The sequence below is a fragment of the Lontra canadensis genome, unplaced genomic scaffold (genome assembly GCF_010015895.1).
Source record: "Lontra canadensis isolate GAN:19392208 unplaced genomic scaffold, GSC_riverotter_1.0 scaffold63, whole genome shotgun sequence".
Taxonomy (NCBI): Eukaryota; Metazoa; Chordata; class Mammalia; order Carnivora; family Mustelidae; genus Lontra; species Lontra canadensis.
The window spans coordinates 4,685,140-4,705,989 of NW_022631057.1; the positions used below are offsets into that span (position 1 = coordinate 4,685,140).

Here is a 20,850-nt window from a genome sequence, read left to right on the forward strand (position 1 = left end):
ATAACATGAGGCAATTCACACCCAAGGGTAAGAATGTTTTCATTTAAGTTTATAGGTTGAAAAAATCAACTAACCGTAGGTTTATAATCAATATCATCCATTGATCTGAAGAAATCCAAGCTCTTAGCTGCTGCTAGCTTTCCCTGGTCTGAGCTGTGTGTGCTCAATGTGTCTAAGATTTCTCCTAGGAGGTCCATTTCGCCTGAGTAAGGAGTCTTTACTCTTGTTTCAACGGAGTCATCGCTTTCATAAAAATAAGCAGACGCTTCTTCTCCATCTTCAGAGGACAACCTGAGGGAAAATGAAGCACGTGCTAGCCATCCCACAGCCACCCAGTTACATTCAATGAGTGAGACAGTCTTGAAACCAAAGTGCTTTTCCATGGAACCACAACAAAATGGCGAATTGGCTCAATGCCAAATTCTTTACAGTGATGTGTGCAAACCAATTCAAACAGGGGAACTTTTGAGTACATGTACTATGAAAATACAAACAAATAGCTATGGGACCTTAATCAATCTGGAAGCAGAAGCAGTGCTTTTCACACAGTCTAATTCTGTGGGATTTGGGACATTAGCCTTAGAATAGTAGATGGAACATTTGGAAACTTTGCTATAGCCAGAGTTCACGTTCAGTATTTTTATGTGGTTTTCCCTTCATTTATCCACTTGTTCTGGAGAAGAATGCATATTCCTTAATGTAGACAAAGATATACTTAATGGAGAAAAAAGACTGTGCATTTTGTCACCCCCATATAAGTTTAAATTATTTAAAAAAAAACCTAAATGTCTATTATTATTTCCCTTACTTTATAGTGAAATTAATTTTTAATACTTTGTATTAAAATTTCCTCTTCTGATATCACCACAGATTTAAACCCCTCCCCTTCCCCAACTTGGTTTAATGGACATTTCTTAATGGTTCTGCCATTTAACCTGCCCCTCTTCACTAGCAGGGTAGGGGCCTAACTTAGGTGGGCTTCTATTTCCCCTTTAACACTAACACAGATATTTCTGTAGGCCTTACCACTTTACAAGAACAAGATATTTCAGGTCTATCTTGCTTTCCCATCTCAAGATTCATTCCCCATGAGACTCCAAGGAGCACTGGTTCCTTTTGCTGAAGAACATTGCAAGGGAGCAAAATCTAATCTCTTGGATTATACATTCTTTGAATTATCTTCTAAAATCCTAAAACTTCTGCTTTTCAGCCACAACACTTAGTAGGACACTAAAATCCATCGCGACTTACTTGCTTGCTCTCTCGTCATCGTCGTCATCATACAGAGCACCATCAAGGCTCTTCAGGGGTCTTTTTAGGCGTGCCTAGAGAGAATTGACCATAAATTGGCATTAGTAGTTAAAATAAGTCTTTTTCAGGAATTTTAAAGGAATAATTTGATCTAACAAGGAATACTTTTAAAAGAAATATGGGGGCATCTGGGTGGCTCAGTGGGTTAAGCCTCTGCCTTCAGCTCAGGTCATGATCCCAGGGTCCTGGGATCAAGCCCTGCATCGGGCTCTCTGCTCAGCAGAGAGCCTGCTTCCTCCTCTCTCTCTCTCTGCTGGCTTCTCTGCCTACTTGTGATTTCTGTCTGTCAAATAAATAAATAAAAAAAAAAAGAATTTGTTTCTAAAAGAAATATGAATTCAGGATTTTTTAATATTAACCAATCACTTGACAAGGTGTGGATTAAGAAGGGGAGGGAATCAGACAACTGATGTCAACATTTACAGCTCAAACCAACAGACAAAAACCAAATCACTGGATTGAATACACACACACACACACACACACACACACACAATGCTCTGGTCTGCCAGTCCCTGGTTTAAAAACACTTGACTTATAATCAATCACATCCCCATGCACTTATTCCCTGCTTTTAATAATCATCAATATTTGTCAATCTTGTTTCTTTTATCTGTCTCCCCAATTATTTTAAGGCAGTACTTCTCAATACTTAACGTACGTATAACTCTCTTGGAGATCACAGTAAAAATGTAGCTCTGACTCTACTGGGTTCTAAGGATGAGGCCAGAGGTTCTGCATTTCTAACAGGCTCTCAGGTGAAGTTAGTGCTGCCGGATCTGAAGGTCTCACACTGAATAGCAAGGTTTTGAACCGAATGCTAGACAGCCTATCATTTCACCTGTAAACACTTCACTATATACCTTTAACAGATATCATTATTATACCATACAAATTAACAATTATTCTTTAACATCCTCTATTCTCAGACCATTCTCATACGCCCTTATGACCCCCCACCCCGGCCCAGATATTTTAGTTTATGTGGACCAGAATCTCAACGTGGTTAACACCATTTGGTTGACAGGTCTGTCAAGTCTCCTGCAGAGACTATCAGTTCTGCCTTCCCCATCCTTTTGCTATTTGTGTCCTTGAATAAGTGATTTTTTTCCTCCTCCTATAAACTGGCAGTCACATCTGGAAGCTTGGTTAGATTCAGTTTCTGGTTTTTTGTTTTTCTTCTGTTTTTGGCAAGATTATGCTACATGTGTTGAGATGTGTTTTTATACTGCATATGTAACATTAAGATGTCTCACTTTTGGTGGTTCTAAGATCCATTAATCCTTAGAATCCTGATTCAGGTTAGCTGATACCATCCATTATGAATTTTCTTTCACTTGATGGTTTTAGCACCCAACGATAACCCTTGGGTAAATTAATTATGCAGACGGGGCTTCAAAATTATGCTTTTCAAAAGCATTCCTTCTATCTTTATTTGTTGGCATTCTATCAAGAGTTTTGTTCTATTAACTATTTGGCTATTCTGAAATGCAAGGTGTACAGTAGAGATAGGATAAATCCTTGATGCTTTCCTTTTGTTCAACAATTTCCAGAATAATGAGCTTTTGCCTACCAGTCTCTGAAGGTGAGCTGTGAGGGTTTTTAAAAAGTCATCATCATCTGTATATGTCTGATGTGGCTCAGCCTATCACAGTTGTTGTTCTTGATTTTTTAAAAAAGATTTATTTATTGGAGAGACAGAGAGAGCATGTGAGTGCAAGAGTATACATGGTGGGGAGGGGAGGCAGAGGCAGGGGAGAGGGAAACAATCTCCGGCAGACTGCGCTGAGCGACCTGGGCACCCTTCTTGATGTCTGATCAGTCTAGACTTTCGAATGACACCATAATTATGTTTTTAAAACACAACCATTAATGCTTCTTAACTTTTAGAGATACATCTTGAATAGTTGCAGGCTAAACTATGTGTGATGTGCTAAGTTACTTCAAAAAAAAGCCAGGGGTGGGGTAGGATCACAGGAAGGGCTGGTACTGAAATAAGACTGACCATACATTGATAACCATTGAAGCTATACTTTTGAAAGGTATCCAGGAATCTTTTTTTTTTTTTAAGATTTGAAAGAGAGAGGGAGCAAATGGGAGGCACAGATGGAGAGAGAGAGAGAGAGAGAGAGAAGGAAGCAGACTCCACATGGAGCATGGAGCCCAACGTGGGGCTTGATCTCAGAACCATGAGATCATGAACTGAGCCAAAACTAAGAACCTCATGCTCCACCAACCGTGCCACCCAGATGTCCCATGGTACGCAGGAGTTCTTCTAAGCTTTTTACTTTAACATGTTTGGATTATGTTAAGTGTTCTATCCACAATAAAATACATTTTTTTTTTTAATGGTCCCATCTTAGGTCAGTGTTAGCCCAGTCAAATTGTTTCCTGTGTCCTTTAAACATGATCTCGAAGCTCTTTAGTAAGCTTCTTCATTTTGGCCTAACATAATGTGTCATTTCAACTTATGCATTTTCTGCATTATACATGGAATCAGCCACTTCCTATATGAGTTTGGTTCTTTCTTTTAAGTAGGCAATGACATTTAAAAGGCCAGAGTCTGGGTGCCCATGGCTGCAAACCATGTTTCTGAATGGACGGCTGCAAAGCTGAATTTGAAGACTTGAACCATCGTATCATCAGAGGACTAACTTTCTGTCTTCCGATTCTGATCTCCACATCTAGGTAACTGTTTTCTTCTATTGCAGCCATAAAGAATAAGCAAATGTCTGGAATCTATGGTACTTGATCCTTACTCCTCCCTGTCCTCTATGCCCATGCCGGCAGTGGTAGGAAGGGGAAGAATGAGTAGAGAGAAGTACATTTTTAACCCCCGGTGGAATGTGTAGAGAATTTATCCAGGAGTTTGGTGATTAGTTATGTATTTGGGTGTAAAACTGTAATATCATTTTACGACAAGTTTAAGGTATATGAGTTAAAAAGAAATTTGAGGAATGGCCTGGGTACACAACTGCCACTTACAATATTATTTCTGAAGGGATAATACATTTCATCCATGCCCTCCCAAACTCACAAAATACAGTACAATTCTTTGTTTCTAAAAACAAGTCATTACTATTACACTGACATCTGTATATGCTTAACATTATGCCAGCTAGGGGTCATGCATTCAATTTTTGCAAAAACAAAACAAAACAAATCAGAACTAAAACCAAACAAAACTACGAGGGAGCTGAGACTTCCTGTTGTTATTTAAAAAATAATTTTTGGCTATTTAAGAATTAATATAAGATATTAAATGCATAGCTTAATATTTATGCTTGTAAATACTTCGGAAAGAACTCTCATATACACACAGTGGGGCTAGGGTCTGGGAATACAGAGTAGCGTTAGGTTGAGTCTTTGTCATTAAGGAGCTCAGAGTCTAATGAACCCCATGATCAGTCTGGAGGTATACCACGAGGCTCCATAATTTGCCCAAGGCCATACACCTTATCAAGAATGGGAACCAGAGCCAATGTATTTCTCTGCTGTGTTGCTGGTCCCTTGTTCATTTTCTTTCACAATTTACTTTTATATTCTACATCTGCCTGCATATACTAGAGATTCTCAGTTGTTTTATTCTGTGTTGTTAACCACAACTTTTTTTTGTTTTGTTTTTATGAAGCTACTCACATAAGCTTCACAAGTATGTTTGAATTTGGTTTTTTATTTCCTAACTTGGCAGGGGTCCTATCAATTTCTAAACAGAGATGTTGTTAAATGGTATATCTTGTAATGAACTTTCACAATAGAACTAAAACCAGAAGTACAATGGATCAGTATAATATTCTACTTTCTATGAGTGTTAAGATTTGTATTCTCTAAACTCTTAGTACCTGCACGTACAAGTTGTTTGGTTATCTGAAATAAGCTCCTAATTAGTAGTGACTGGATCTATATCAGAATGTAGGAACTGCAGTCTCCATATATGAAGTGACAAGATCCAAACACATAATCAGTGTGTCAAGTGCTTGAGGACATCAGATTACATAATTGGTTAAGGTCACACAGGAAAAACAAAGGGAGAAAAAAGTTACAATTTGATTAACATTCAAGACAGAGAAAAATGGCAGCTTATGTAACAAGAGCGTCATCAGTTTCTGAGCTTTTATGAACCCAGATTATCCCTCCATTACTGTTTCTGGTGGGCTGGGATTCAGGCACCATGCTTTCAGAGGAAATAAAGGATTGTTCCCACTATGCCCAGAACACACAACACAAGGCAAAAAGACCTGGTCACAATTTTTAAAGAGAAGTCTTTTATGGAGAATTGATAGCAAATAAGCTTAGAGCACAGAAAATATTATAGCCAGTTACAGTACATCTTTACCTGGGTTCACAAATCATGGATACATCGTTACTGAAAACCTGCACACTAAACTAAACAGAAATTAAATATAAACAACTAAGAAAGAGAAAAGTAATCTCAATACACAGAATAAAAATAAAATACATACACTTTTTTTTATAATACAACTGACCTTTGGGAAGAAGTATAGATCCTTTTTTTTTTTTTTAAACTGTAACAGTAATGAACAGGTGCAAATGCCAGTGGAATGAGTTCTGTATATTATATGTATTCAGAGAAAAAAATCTCTATTTAAGATCCAGACAGAAATCTCACAGGAAGAAGCATGGAACAGGAAAGTTTGCAAGGGGAGATAAACGCTTTCATCATAAATGATTATGTCCCACTTCTCGAAGTAAACTTCAAGACAGTCATAACATGGACTATAGTTAGGAACAGATGCTTTTTTTTTTTTTTAAAGAATGATTATGAAGTGATTGAGAGATAAAGCTATAAACAGTCAACATGGGAAAAAAAAATTGGAGAATAGGAAAAAAAAATAAGTGGATTCCTAAGGGGGGGAAAAAAACCTTAAAAATATTTTTTCAGGGGCACCTGGGTGGCTCAGTGGGTTAAAGCCTCAGCCTTTGGCTCAGGTCATGATCCCAGGGTCCTGGGATCGAGTCCCGCATCGGGCTCTCTGCTCAGTGGGGAGCCTGCTTCCTCCTTGCTCTCTGCCTGCCTCTCTGCCTACTTGTGATCTCTGCCTGTCAAACAAATAAATAAAATCTAAATATATATATATATTTTTTTTTTCAAAGATCTACTGAATGATGTGACATCCTGCATGCACGTGGAAACTTAGTGGACAGTGGGGCAAGCTGGTCACCGCCTGGGTGTCTGCTGTTTGCCATTATTTAGGCTCTTCCCTTTTCTGCATTTTGAAATCTGTGTAGCTTTTTTCATAACTTTTAAAAAATATTTATTTATTTGAGAGAGAGAGAGTCTTCCCTTTTCTGCACTTTGAAATCTGTGTAGCTTTTTAAATAACTTTTTTAAAAAATATATATATATATTTATTTATTTGAGAGAGAGAGAGAGAGAGAGCAAGTGCAGGGCGCAGAGGAAGGGATAGAGAATCTCAAGCAAGCAAACCCTGTGCTGAGCTGGGAGCCTGACATGGGACTCGATCTCACCACCCTGAGATCATGACCTGAGCTGAAATCAAGAGTTGGACGCTTAACTGACTGTGCTACCCAGGTGCCCCCATAACTTTTTATAAAAAGGGTGAAGAGACTTTTTCTTTCCTGGTCAGAATACCAATAATAGCCTGGTTTTTAAAATTTATTGCCACAAGGGACAGAACTGTAATGTAGTTTTTGCTGCCTCCAATCTTTAGGACTTGTTAATGGAGTGGGATGACATTTTCTGGGTGTCTGCAAAGTTAGCCACCAGACTCTTTTAATCATAAAACTCAAGCTTTTCAGGTTCTGATATTTTAAAACATGATTACTGTTGTAGGAAATGGAGGTACTATAGTTAATAATTAAGTCACACAAAAAAGAAAACAGTTACATTGTATACATTTTAGCACTTGGTATCACACTTATTTTCATAATCTCAGGCAAAATCCCTTGGTGTTATTTGTTTGATACCAGTGACCAAATCTAACTTAGAGATTAATAAATTCACTTAAGTAACATTTTATTTAGATAAACAATACTCATAAAAATGTACAGATAGAGTTTCTGCCAATGAAATGTAACCATTTCAACCATTAAAATATCTCACCATACATATGGGTTAAAAAAAATACAACTAAAATTAAGAGGATATCTCTCCATCCTTCAGCATCCCACAATTTAATTTTTAAAACCTAAATATACATTTGCCAGAATATGCCTCTATGTTCCTTTTTAAAAAAAATCCTTGTCTGGTAATTTTACTCCCTTGGTTGATTAAAAGCATTAATTTCCTCCAAGGTAAAAGTCAAACTTCTTGGCATTAAGGAGAAACTCTCATCCAAACATGGTCAAGACCTATCTTCTTGCTTTTTCTTTTTGTTCTTCTCCCCATGTCTAACTGGCCACCACCCACTACTTTGCCACAGCAAATGACTTGTTAGTTCCCATATAGAATTCATCATTATACCACTGCACATAAGGTACTCTTTGTCAGAATTTACCTTCACTTTCTTCTTTACTGGAAAAAAAAATGCTACTCATTCTTCAATACATAACTCAAATGTAACTCTGTAAATACCTGCTCTTTGTGTGGCCACGTATTTGGCAAACATCTGGCCAACGGATTAATGACGCTGTATTATTTGTTTATGTGTCTGCCTGCAGCATTGTACCCTGAGCTTTCTGTAAGCAAGAGCCACGTCTCACGCTTCTTTGTGACCTCTGGGCTCTTTTGTATGACTTCTCAGCATGGAAAACAGAGGTATGTATATAACAGGTGCTTACTGGTTGTTTGTGGAATAAAGAGATACCAAAGAGTCAGAGAAAAATGAGATGTAGCTGCTGCTTTGTTTTCAGGAAGTGCAGAGTAGTAGCTTTTAGTTGGTTTTCAAGAAATATTTGTTGAAGGAAACAAACAATTAAAAAAGGATAAATAACTTTCTTTGTTTTGCTCTTCATTTATCAGGTCTTGAAAGTCTAGGCCCTTGGTCCCTTGCTCACTTCATTTACTTTGTTCTAACCCACAAGGCATTGCTATGGCCTTCTTTCAATCTCTTATATTTGCCCTGACTTGTTCTACCACAGGACCTTTGCACATGTTGATTTCTCTCCCTGAAAAGTTCTTCACTTACATTTATTCCCTGTCCCTATGCCTATTGTCTGTCTACACATATCTATTCTCATTTGAAAATCTAAGTCTCTATTATCCTCTCTGTAGAATGCTACAGCTTCAAAACTGCTGATAGATCTTTTAAAAGGCAAACTTAACAATACTACATTCCTCTTTAAATAAATTCAATGGTCTCATACAATTTTGAGGATAAATCTCATCCTCCTTACCTTTGCCCAGAGGGATCAGGCTGAGTTAATCTCTTTGAAGGTTCCATTCACTATACAGATGTCTGCTCCCACACTACCATGCCCTTTTCCTTGCTTGTATGCTTCCCAGTGTCTTCTGCCCCTGACATACATGTGTTGATGTGTCTATAAGAACTTCTCTTTCCATGGTGTTTCCCCTCTTTTTTTAATTATCCCTCATGCCTTGGCTCATGAGTTCCACCTTCAGAAAATATTTCCTCATTCATCAATCAATTCATATGCCACCTAGAGTACCTGTACACATGTTTCTCAAGGAACTTGTCCATCCCACGATACCATGATCATGTTTAAATTCTCTTTCTCCCACTGTACAGGAGATTCTTGGTGGCAGGTATCTTACTAATTTACCTCTCATACCCTCACCAAGCATGTGTGTGGTACATATTAGTGTCAGAAAAACCGTTAAAGACTTTGAAAGGAACCAAACATTATGGAGTGTCCTATCAGTGGAATTCTGGATGCTGTTTAGAAGACTTTGTGGGGTTGATTCTACAGTACTCTGCATCCTTCATTGTCTTTATCTACCTTGTCAGGATACAACTGGACACAAATCATGCAACCAAGTAGAAGTTAGGATAAGCCACTATTATGAAACAAAGGTTGGCTATATTTATGGGGCCAATGACAACAATACCTTCTCCCAAAAACCTGCTTGGTGCCTGTATGACAGAGTCCAGCTTTACAAGTGCCTCACCAAGCAAGTTAGGGAACAACAAATCCGGAGAACTTAAAGAAATTCACCCTAATTTATAGGCATTTCAGATAGGACTTATGGTGGAAAGATTTCTTGGACTTGGTTTCCTAGCCTCAAGATAGGAAATAACAGTATTGTACAAGCCCAAACTGAGATTTCTTATGAAAACTTCCAGAAAGGGGTGCCTGGGTGACGGGTGCCTGGGTGACTCAGTTAAGTGTCTGACTCATGATGTTGGCTTAGGTCATGATCTCATGGATCATGGGATGGAAACCTGTGTCAGGCTTCACACTCAGCAGGGAGTCTCCTTGGGATTCTCTCTTTCCCTTTCCCTCTGCCCCTCCCTCCACTCACTCTCTCCATCTCTTTCTCTTTCTAGAATAAATCTTTAAAATAGAGAAAGAAAGAAAGAAAGAAAGAAAGAGAGAGAGAGAAAGAAAGAGAAAGAAAGAAAGAAAGAAAGAAAGAAAGAAAGAAAGAAAGAAAGGAAGGAAGGAAGGAAGGAGGGAAGAGAAAAGGGAAGGGAAAAAGAAAAGAAAACTTCCAGTAAGAAATAAATTCTCTGGCCTTAAAACTAGTCAGTACTGCATAGCTCTAGATTTATAAAGCAAAGTAAAGGAGACTTACATAGTGAATGATCATTCTTATTGCTTCAATATAAATAATAGGACAAACCTAATGAGAACAGCCATTCTTTTTTGATCAAAAATAATCTTCAGGATTATTATTACAGGGAAAACTATAAAAGATTTTGAAATGGGCAAAAAACTACCTGTGTCTTTTCAAAGGAATTTTTGCTATTGTCTAGCATTCCTTCCCAGGATTATCTGATACTAATGTGGTCTGTACCATTGATAGTCTCTGACTACTTGTAACCCTACAGGAACAGAAGTCAACCTATGGAGGACTGGTGGCAATGCAACAGCTTCATGTCCATAGAGATATAATTTGTCCAGTAAAGACGCAATTATTATGGTGTAGATATTGATAAGTTTGGGTATTCTTTACTATATACACTTCAGTATTCCTGACTAAGTGTCTGTCCTTCAAATTATCTGTCGTATCAGCTTTTAACATCTTACTAATTCCCTCAATAGGTAATGAGCAAAATAAGAGAGTTATATAAAATTATTCTTTAAAGCAGGCATTTACTGCTTCCTGAATAAATGAGTACCTCCATACATAGTAGGTAGTTTCTGTTGAGTATTTAAAATAATTAAAAAACTGATAGGGCGCCTGGGTGGCTCAGTGGGTTAAGCCTCTGCCTTTGGCCCAGGTCATGATCTCAAGGTCCTGGGATCAAGCCCCGCATCAGGCTCTCTGCTCAGCAGGGAGCCTACTTCCCCCGCTTTCTGCCTGCCTTTCTGCCTACTTGTGATCTCTCTCTCTGTCAAATAAATAAAATCTTAAAAAAAAAACTGATAAATTATATAATGCAAAGAACTATTGTAATTGATTGACATAAGCATTTTCAGTGTTCATGAGGTACAGAAAACCATTATATTCATTTGTTCATTCCACAAAGTTTACAGAAATGCTTTCTATGTGCTAGGGATTGGGTTTTATGCTAGGGTACAATGATAACTGAGAACAAGTCTCCCTGCCCTCATGTAGATTAAATTCTAATAAGTTAAACACAAATTAAATTGTATAGCCATAAATTAAACATTACATACCGCTGTGATAATTCGTACTAAAGTATGATTTCTTTGAGGAATTTGACCTAGTTGGGGAAATCAAGGAAGTCTTTCCATGAAAGATGTTTGAGTTGAGCCCTAAAAGGTCAGCAGGTATTAAGTAGATGATGATAAGAGAACAAGATGTGCAAAGGCCCTGTGGTGGGATGAGCACAGCATGTTTAATGGAACAAAAGGCTGCTATGAGAGCACTGTGGGTTAAAACCTGTGCTGGTGCACAGGGCTCTTTAAGGGTGCATTAATTTTGCAATTACCTTTTTGATCACTAGATGGCAGATACATACTAAGAAGCCAAAAGACTGGATAAATTTAAATTTATGGAGGGTTTTAAGGAAATGGGGAAGATCAGAAGATCTAGCAAGAAAAAGTGGGAGATGAAAAATTGGTTGGGGTGGGGGGGATACACCCTAACCTTGCAGGCTCCGATAATGGAGAATAACAGAAAGTCAATTATTGTTTTATTTACTTTCAACAAATATTTGAGAACCTACTGAAAGCTGCTATTGTGCATTCCTTAAAATAAGGTAGTAACCATATTTCAATTTTGGGGCACCTAGGTGGTTCAGTGGGTTAAGCCTCTGCCTTCGGCTCGGTTCATGATCCCAGGGTCCTGGGATTGAGCCCCGCGTCGGGCTCTCTGCTCAGCGGGGAGCCTGCTTCCCCCTCTCTCTCTGCCTACCTCTCTGCCTACTTGTGCTCTCTGTGTCAAATAAATAATAAAAAAAAATCTTAAAAAAAAATTCTTAGCATCTCTTCATTCCACAAAGATCCATGAAACACCAGTTATGCATGCTACTATCTTCCATACTGTGAGGCACAGAAAAGAAAAAGATATCCCACCTCTCAAGGTTTTCAACAAATATGTGGTATAAATGCCAATTATTGAATATAATAAAGTAGCTGTAAATATAAACTTATCCTTCATTGTAGGAATACAATTGAATGCAAACTTTTTGATCAGAGATGAAAATTTACTTAAATGACCATTAATACGTCATGATTAATGTCAAATTGTAAGATTTCTAATAAGTAGCCTCAGTCAACAGATTAACAATATTAACAATATAGAGCTATAATTACATACTATAAACAATGGAAAATTCTGGGATCAAATAAAGAGGTTTAGAAGCTTCTGAACTGTACAGAGCTGGTGAGGGTGTAATATTCACCATGGTCACTTCACTATTTCACAGTTTCACTCACAGGCTGTACAAATTAGTAAATAAGTATTAGCATTTGCAACTTTTGTGGGAGCCAGTGCTACATGAGAAAAGGGTACACATCTTTTGGATGCAAAAAGATATCATAAGAAACAAAATAAGTAGAATTTTGGAGAATTTCACATCATTCTGATATGAGGAATTAAAAATAAGATGGAGCACTGTCTGTCGTATGTCTGCAATCAGACTCCTAGGTCCTAAAACAAATGATTGTAAAATTAAAAATTTTGCTCACATGGAAATGGAAAATACACATCAAGTATACATAAAAATTCATAAAATTTTGGAAGGAGACACTTGTATAGCAAGGGATGCTTATTAAGAATGTGAAAAACCACTACATTAAAAAAGCAAAAGGTAGGGTTTCAGCATGGAATAAAATTTATCAAAGGAGATATTTTACTAGCAAAGCTCAATCTATAGCTAGACATTGAATAGAAGAAAGAAAATAGACTGGTAAAAATGAGAAGGAAAAGCATTTCATATGAAGGAAAAACCAAAAGCAAATGTATAAAGAGTGAGAGAGGCAGAAGGCCCAACTCGTAAAACCTTCAAACTTAATGTTTAAAGAGACTTCAAGAAATAAATTTGGTTCAGCTTACAATAAGCAAGATCAATGCTTCCTTTTCTTTTCTTTTGCACCCCAATCATTTCTGGAAAGCACACCTGACAGTTAGATGGTGAGAACCATTCCCGGGATGCACAAGGGCCCTGGTAATCATGCAGTTACCATTTTTGTCACTAGATGGCAGACAGATACTAATAAGGCAAAATACTGGGTAAGTTCACATTCATGGGGGTAGTTAGTGGGTAGGGGAAAAATAAGGGATATAGGCAGATGAATGGGAAAACACAATTTTTTAGACTACATAAAATTAAGATGCTTTTAATATATGAATTTTTAAAAAAATTAGTGTTCTCTGTGCTACTGCCCCCATTTTAGAGTTCAAGTAACTGAGGTCTAGAAATGTGACCTTGCTTATTACCCAAAAGCCATAGCAAACCCCCAGACTTAAGACAAAAAAAAAGACCCCAAAAAACAAAAAACAAAAACAAAAATCATATTTGGATGAAATAATGTGAAAAAAAAAGAAAGAAACTCTACCATACATAATCATACTAGCTATACCTTAAGAATGCATGGCATTTTATGGAATAGAGTTTTAAAACACATGTAATTTTTTATAGGTATAACTAAAGGACAGGGTTAAGTGACTAATCCATGGTTGATTTGATTCAGTCTGTTAGATGTTTTAGATAATATACAGTTTTTTAAAAAAGATTTTATTTATTTGAGAGACAGAGAGTGAACAAGTGAGGGAGAGAGTACAAGCTGGAGTAGGGGCAGAGGGAGAGGGAGAAGCAGGCTCCCCTCTGACCAGGGAGCCAGATGTGGGGCTGAGCGGCAGGCAGATGCTTAACAACTGAGCCACCCAGGCACCCCACTATACTGTTTTTCATTAAATACCTAATTCACCACAACTTTTGGTCAACATTTTCCATTTTTTTTCCTTACAAAATAGGGAACCAAAAGCTTAAAAAAGTAAAGTGTCTTGGGCAAGGTTAGACAACTAGTGACAGAGCTAAGACTCTAATCTAGGTGTTCTGACTCCCTGAACGGATTTCTTTCATTATATTACATAAGAAGGTTCTGAGAGACTCAGAAGAAATAATTGTCTGAGAATTAATCTGAGAAAGACTTTCTTAAAATGGCAAGTTTTAACCTCTTTTTTTATAAATATTTTATTTATTTATTTGACAGAAAGAGACACAGTGAGAGAGGGAACACAAGCAGGAAGAGTAGGAGAGGCAGAAGCAGGCTTCCCACCGAGCAGGGAGCCCAACACAGGGCTTGATCCCAGGACCCTGGGATCATGACCTGAGCTGAAGGCAGACACTTAATGACTGAGCCATCCAGGTGCCCTTAACCTCATTTTTAAAGCAGGTGGTAGTTACAGAATGACCAGGAGTGCTAATATTCCAGGTAGGTGAAATGGCAGGGTGCAGTCAGATTAACATACTTTTCTAAAGATACTGAAGACATATTCCTGTCAGGGCAAAAGAGTAAAATGGAAGGATTAACAAGATACGGGTTTGGTGAAGTGTAATGAATTCAGTCGATGAGAGCTATTATTATTAAGCTAAGGGAATAAGATTTCATAGAAGCATTAAAATTATACTTCTGAGCAGCTGCATGCTATGTGAGACTAGTTCAGGAGGGATGACTGAAGTGGTCCAGACACATCCAAGAACCCTTTGCCAGTTCTAGATCACAGTGATCTTGTCTTTTTGGTCTGCTTTATTCACTTTATTCTCTACCACTCAGCTGTCACCTGATATATGCTCTCCTACAAAGGTAGTATTTCATTTTAAGTACATTCCTGTCTTACCAAGTCCTTGAGATCAAGAATCATATCTTTTAATTCATTTTGCTTCTAATTCCACCTCCATTTAGAATGTAAAAATAATGTCAACTTCCATCCTAACAATGAGAAAAAGCTGAGTTATCTAAAACAAAACACAACAAAACCCCAAAGTCATAATTCTTCTTGAACCTATCAGAGAGCTGAGTTGTAAGGCAATCAAGTAAACTGAATTCCAAAGGGTTATAAGTCCCTCCAAGGAGAGATGAGAGACAAGGCCTATTTCATTCAGGCAAAGGACAAAGAAAGAAGTAGATGGCATATAAGCAGGGGAGAAGAAATCTTCTAAGATTTAATAGTCTTAAAGACCAAGTATGGGCTGGAGGAGAGAGGCAAGATGGCGGAAGAGTAGGGAACCTTGTTGCTGCTGCCGGTCCCCTGAATTGAGTTGGTTATCTACCAAACCATCCTGAACACCCACAAAATCAGCATGAGATATAAGAATATCTATCTGGATCTCTACATGCAGGAAAAACTCCACCAGGGTGAGCGGTGGCTTCCGACACTCCAGATTTTCCTCGGATTCATCTTGCCTGAGTCATGGTTGATATTTTGGACTATGTACATTCCCTCAACCATCCCTCAAGAGAATGACTAGGAGGAGGAACTCCCAATGAAGGAAAGAACTAGAGACAATGACCTCTACCACAGACTTAATGGATATGGATCTAAGGAAGATGTCAGAAAAAGACTTCAGATTAACATTTATAAAGTTGTTATTTAGGCTTGGGAAAAGTATTAGTGACAGTATAGAATCTCTAAGGGCAGAATGTAGAGCTACTGTCACTGAAATTAAAAATGCTGTGAAGGAGATGTTGTCTAAACTGAATACTGTGAATGCCATGGTAAATGAGAAAGAATGAATTAGTGATCTAGAAGATAAGCTGATAGAAAGGAAGGAAGTCAAGAATGATAGAGATAAACAATTACAAGTTCATGAGATCAGAAATAGAGAGATCAATGACACCATGAAACATTCCAAAGTCAGAATTACTGGGATCCCTGAGGGGGTGGAGATAAAGAGAGGATGAAGATGTATACTTGAGCAAACCATAGCTGAGAACTTACCTAATCTGGGGAAGTAAAGAAGGATCCGTGTCCAAGAGGCAGAGAGGAACCCTCCCAAGATCAATTAAAACAGACCAATGCCCTGGTATATAATAGTAAAACTTGCTAATCTTAGAGCCAAGGCAGCTACCCTGAGAGCAGCTAGGGGGAAGAGATGTCTTACTTATGGAGGGAGGAACATGAGAGTAACATTAGACCTGTCCACAGAGACCTGGCAAGACATAATCAGGGTACTAAATGAGATGAACATGCAACCAAGAATACTTTATTGACCAAGGCTGTCATTCAGAACAGATGGAGAGACAAAGAGCTTCCAGGACAGGCAGAAAGTAAAAGGATATGTGATCACCAAGCCAGCCGGGGCGGGGGGGCGGGGGTTGTCCATAAAAGAAAAAAGACCCCAAGAGTAATATAGACCAGAAAGCAACAGAGATAATATACAGAAACAGGGACTTCACAGGCAATATGATGGCACTAAATTCATATCTTCCAATAGTTACTCTCAATGTGAACAGCCTGAAAAATGAAATGCCACAGGGTTTCAGATTGGATAAAAAGATAGGACCCATCCATATGCTGCCTCCAAGAGACTCATTCTGAACCTAAAGACACCTCCAGATTGAAAGTAAGGGGATGGAGAACCATTTATCATGCAAATGAACCTCAAAAGGTAGCAACTCTCATATCAGACAAACTGGATTTTTATTTTTTTTTAAGATTTTATTTATTTGACAGACAGAGATCACAAGTAAACAGAGAGGCAGGCAGAGAGAGAGAGAGGAGGAAGCAGGCTCCCTGCTGAGCAGAGAGCCCATGCGGGGCTCAATCCCAGGACCCTGAGATCGTGACCTGAACCGAAGGCAGAGGCTTAGCCCACTGAGCCACCCAGGCACCCCCAAACTGGATTTTTAAACCAAAGACTATAGTAAGAGATGTAAAGGAACACTATTATCATACTTAAAGGTTCTATACCACAGAAAAATCTAACAATTTTAAGTCGTATGCCCCCAATATGAGCACAGCCAACTACATAAAACAACTGTTAACCAAAATAAAGAATCATATTGATAATAATACATTAATAGTAGGAGACCTCTCAGCAATGGACAGGTCATCTAAGCAGAAGATTAACAAAGAAACAAGAGCTTTGAATGAAAGATTGGACCAGAAAGACTTTGTAGATGCATACAGAGCATTCCACTCTAAAACAACATAATACTCATTCTTGAATGCACATGGAACTTCCTCCAGAATACATAACATACTTGGTCACAAATCAGGTCTCAACCAATACCAAAAGATTGAGATTATTCCCTGCATGTTATCAGACCACAGTGCCTTGAAACAGGAATTCAATCACAAGAAAAAATTTGTAAGGAATTGAAATATGTGGAAATTAAAGAACATCCTACTAAAGAATGACTAAAGAACATCCTACTAAAGAATGACTGGGTCAACCAGGAAATTAAGGAAGAACTTAAACAAGTCATGGAAAATAATGAGAATGAAAACACATCTATCCAGAACCTATTGGTAATGCAAAGGCTGTCCTTTCAACAATGTGGCAGGATGCAAATCAAAACAACAATGAGATATCACCTTACACCAGTTAAAATGGCAAAAATTAACAAGACAGGAAACAACAAGTGTTGGCGAGGACGTGGAAAAAGGGGAGCCCTCTTATACTGTTGGTGGGAATGCGTGCTGGTACAGCCACTCTGTAAAATAGGATGGAAGTTCCTCAAGACATTAAAAAGAGAGCTACCCTATGACCCAGCAATTGTACTACCAGTTATCTACCCCAAAGATACAGGTGTAGTGAGAAGAAGGGGTACCTGCACTCCAGTGTTCACAGCAGCAATGTCCATGAGAGCCAAACTGTGGAAGGAGCTGAGAGGCCCTTCAACAGATGAATGGATGAAAAAAGATGTGATTCATATATACAACTGAATATTACTCAGCCATCAGAAATAATGAATACCTACCATTTGCATCGACATGGATGGAACTGTAGGGGATTATGCTAAGTCAAATAAGTCAAGCAGAGAAACAATTACATGGTTTCACTGATATGTGGATTATAAGGAATAGCACAGAAAACCATAGGGGAAGGGATGGAAAACTGAAGGGGGAGTAATTGGAGGGGGAGATGAACCATGAGATACTATGGACTCTGGGAAACAAACTGAAGGTTTCAGAGGGGGGTGGAGGGGTGGGGGGATGGGGTCACCGTGAGATGGGCACTAAGGAGGGCATATTTTGTGATGAACACTGGATGTTATACACAACTAGTGAATCACTGAACACTGCATCAAAAACTAATGGCATACTATACAGTGGCTAACTGAACATAATTTAAAAAAAAAAGTGAAAAAAAAAAAAGACCAAGTATGGGCTAAGATGTCGGTCTGGAATAGTTGGCAATCTCAAAGGCAAGAGGAGCTGGCACTAGCAAGCCCTTTTCTACAGATAAAACCCTATAATTTTATTTGCTCAATCAGGCAACCCTACTATCTAGTGCTACAGAGAAGGACAAGGGCAAGATAGGGACAAAGCTAAGGGCAAGATAGGAAACTGAAACAAGCTCCCCGTGATGGTATAGGCATGCAGGAAGTGATAGGCTGCTACAGGGAGCAGGGATAAAGCCCTACTTACTTTAGAAAAACATAATTTATATACAACAAAAGCCATAAACTGATGGCAGATAGTCATTAAACTCAATCCCAAAACTTTTGGGGGAAGTATAAGAGCAAAAACTCCTTTAGGGAAGAGGAGGAAACCCTCTTAGACACAGGACTCTACACTGACTACAAGCAGAAATCTATCACCAGCGGAGAGGGACAGGCAGCCTCCAAATTGCCCAAGATCAGTTACAGGTATGAGAAAGTTTATCTGCCATGGAAAGAAGTGGAGGGATATTTAGAAAGCCCCAAATCTGAGGCACAGGGACACATGGCTTGTCAAGAATGAAGCTGGACCACAGCGTAGAAAATCCAAAAGGCTAGGACCAAGTAACCAGCAACAGAAGTTAATTGCTGGATGAGGGGCAAAAATATTGAGAGAGACCCCCCTATGTTGCTCTGATATAGGTGAGAGTGAGGGTTAGGGAGAAACACTACGAAAAAACTTCTAGAACCTCTACTAGAAGTAGTTCATTCTAAATACAAGATAATAGCTGCCCACTACAGGTAATGATATCAACAACAAAATCCAAACCAGTTCAACTTGTGATGTATTCAATCTCTGTACTAACAGCATTTAGAAGACTCTTGGTCTTTCTGGATATAAGTACTATTTAACTTATTCTCTACTGCCTTTTCACATATGAGGTCCAGCATTCAAGAACTACCACACATTAAGAGTAAGGGGAAAAAACGATGGACAACATGTATAAACAGATGAGATAACAGCAGAAAGAGGAAATCCATTAAAAAAAAAAGTCAAATTGAAATGATAGAAAAAAACACAGAGGATGAATTCTTTTGATCGTGTTATCAGTAGACTGAAGAAAGTATCAATGAACATTAAAACAGATGAACAGAAATTATCCAGATTGGCATTTCTATACACTAACAGTGAACTATCTAAATAAAATAATTCCATGTACTATATAGCATCAAAGACAATAAAATACTTAAATTTAACCAAGGAAGTGAAATATCTATACAACAAAAACTTTAAGACATTGATGAAATTGGGGTGCCTGGGTGGCTCAGTTGTTAAGCATCTGCCTTCAGCTTCAGTCATGATCTCAGGGTCCTGAGATCGAGCCCCACGTCGGGCTCCCTGCTCAGCGGGAAGACTGCTTCTCCATTTCCTACTCCGCCTGCTTATGTTCCCTCTCTCGCTATGCCTCTCTTTCTGTTAAATAAATAAATAAAATATTTTTTAAAAAAAGAGAGAGATTGATGAAAAAAATTGAAGATGACACACAAAAAAAATGGAAAGATATCCCATGTTCATGGATTAGAAGAGTTAATATTGTTAAAATGTCCATACTAAACAAAGAATTATAGATTCAATGCAATTCCCATCAAAATTCTAATGGCATTCTTCGCAGAAATGGGAAAAGCAATCCTAAAAATTTGTATGGAACTACAAAAGACCCTGAATAGCCAAATTAATCTTGAGAAAGAAGAACAAAGGTGAAGCATCATAATTTCTGATTCCAAACTATATTACAAAGCTATAGTAATCAAAAGAGTATGATACTGGTTTAAAAACAGACATAAAGACCAATGAAACAGAATCAAGAGTCCAGAAATAAACCCATCCATATATGGTCAACTATTTTTAATAAAGGTGCCAAGAACACTCAATGGTGAAAGGATAGTCTCTCAATAAATGGTGCTGGGAAAACTGGATATTCACATGCAAAAGAATTAAAGCTGCATGAATTGTACCACTCACAAAAATTAACTCAATATATACTAAGGACTTGAATGTAAGGTCTGAAACCATAAAAATCCTAGAGGAAAAACCTCCCTGACATTAGTCTTGGTAATGATTTTTTGGATATGACATCAAAAGCACAAGCAGGAAAAAGAAATAGCAAATGGAACTACATCAAACCAAAAAGCTTCTGCATAGCAAAAGAAATAATGAACAAAATGAATATTTCTTCCATTCTCAAGGAATGGGAGAAAATATTTGCCAATCATATAAAGGGATTAATATACAAAATATATAAGGAACTCCTACAATTCACACAATAGCTGAAACACCCCACAAATAATCCACTTAAAAATGAGCAGAGAACTTGATTAGATATTTTCCAAAGAAGACATACAAATAGCCATCAGTAGATGAAAATGTGCTCAATATCACTAAACAGGGAAATACAAATAAAAACCACAATGAAATATCAACTCACACCTGTTAGAATGGCTATTATGAAAAAGACAATAGATAATAAACATTGACAAGGATGTGGAAAAAAGGGAACTTTTGTGCACTGTTGGTGAGAATGTAAACTGTGCAATCGCTATGGAAAAGAGTATGACGATTCCCCCAAAAAACTGAAAATTGAACGACCATAGGTTTAGCAGTTCCACTTTTGGTTATTTTTCAGGAGGAAATGA

At 38.0% G+C, this 20,850-nt stretch overlaps 1 protein-coding gene across 2 annotated transcripts in view; it reads right to left on the reverse strand.

Moving 5' to 3' along the window:
* The window catches only part of DENND1B (DENN domain containing 1B), a 242,907-nt gene that overhangs the window by 3,562 nt on the left and 218,495 nt on the right, over positions 1 to 20,850 (reverse strand). For both annotated transcript variants that reach the window (XM_032878198.1, XM_032878197.1), the window contains 2 exons: positions 1,252 to 1,325; positions 75 to 291 (listed from right to left, as the gene is read on the reverse strand). In XM_032878198.1, the coding sequence (XP_032734089.1) occupies positions 75 to 291; positions 1,252 to 1,325 (291 nt within the window). The remainder of the gene's footprint in view (positions 1 to 74; positions 292 to 1,251; positions 1,326 to 20,850) is intronic.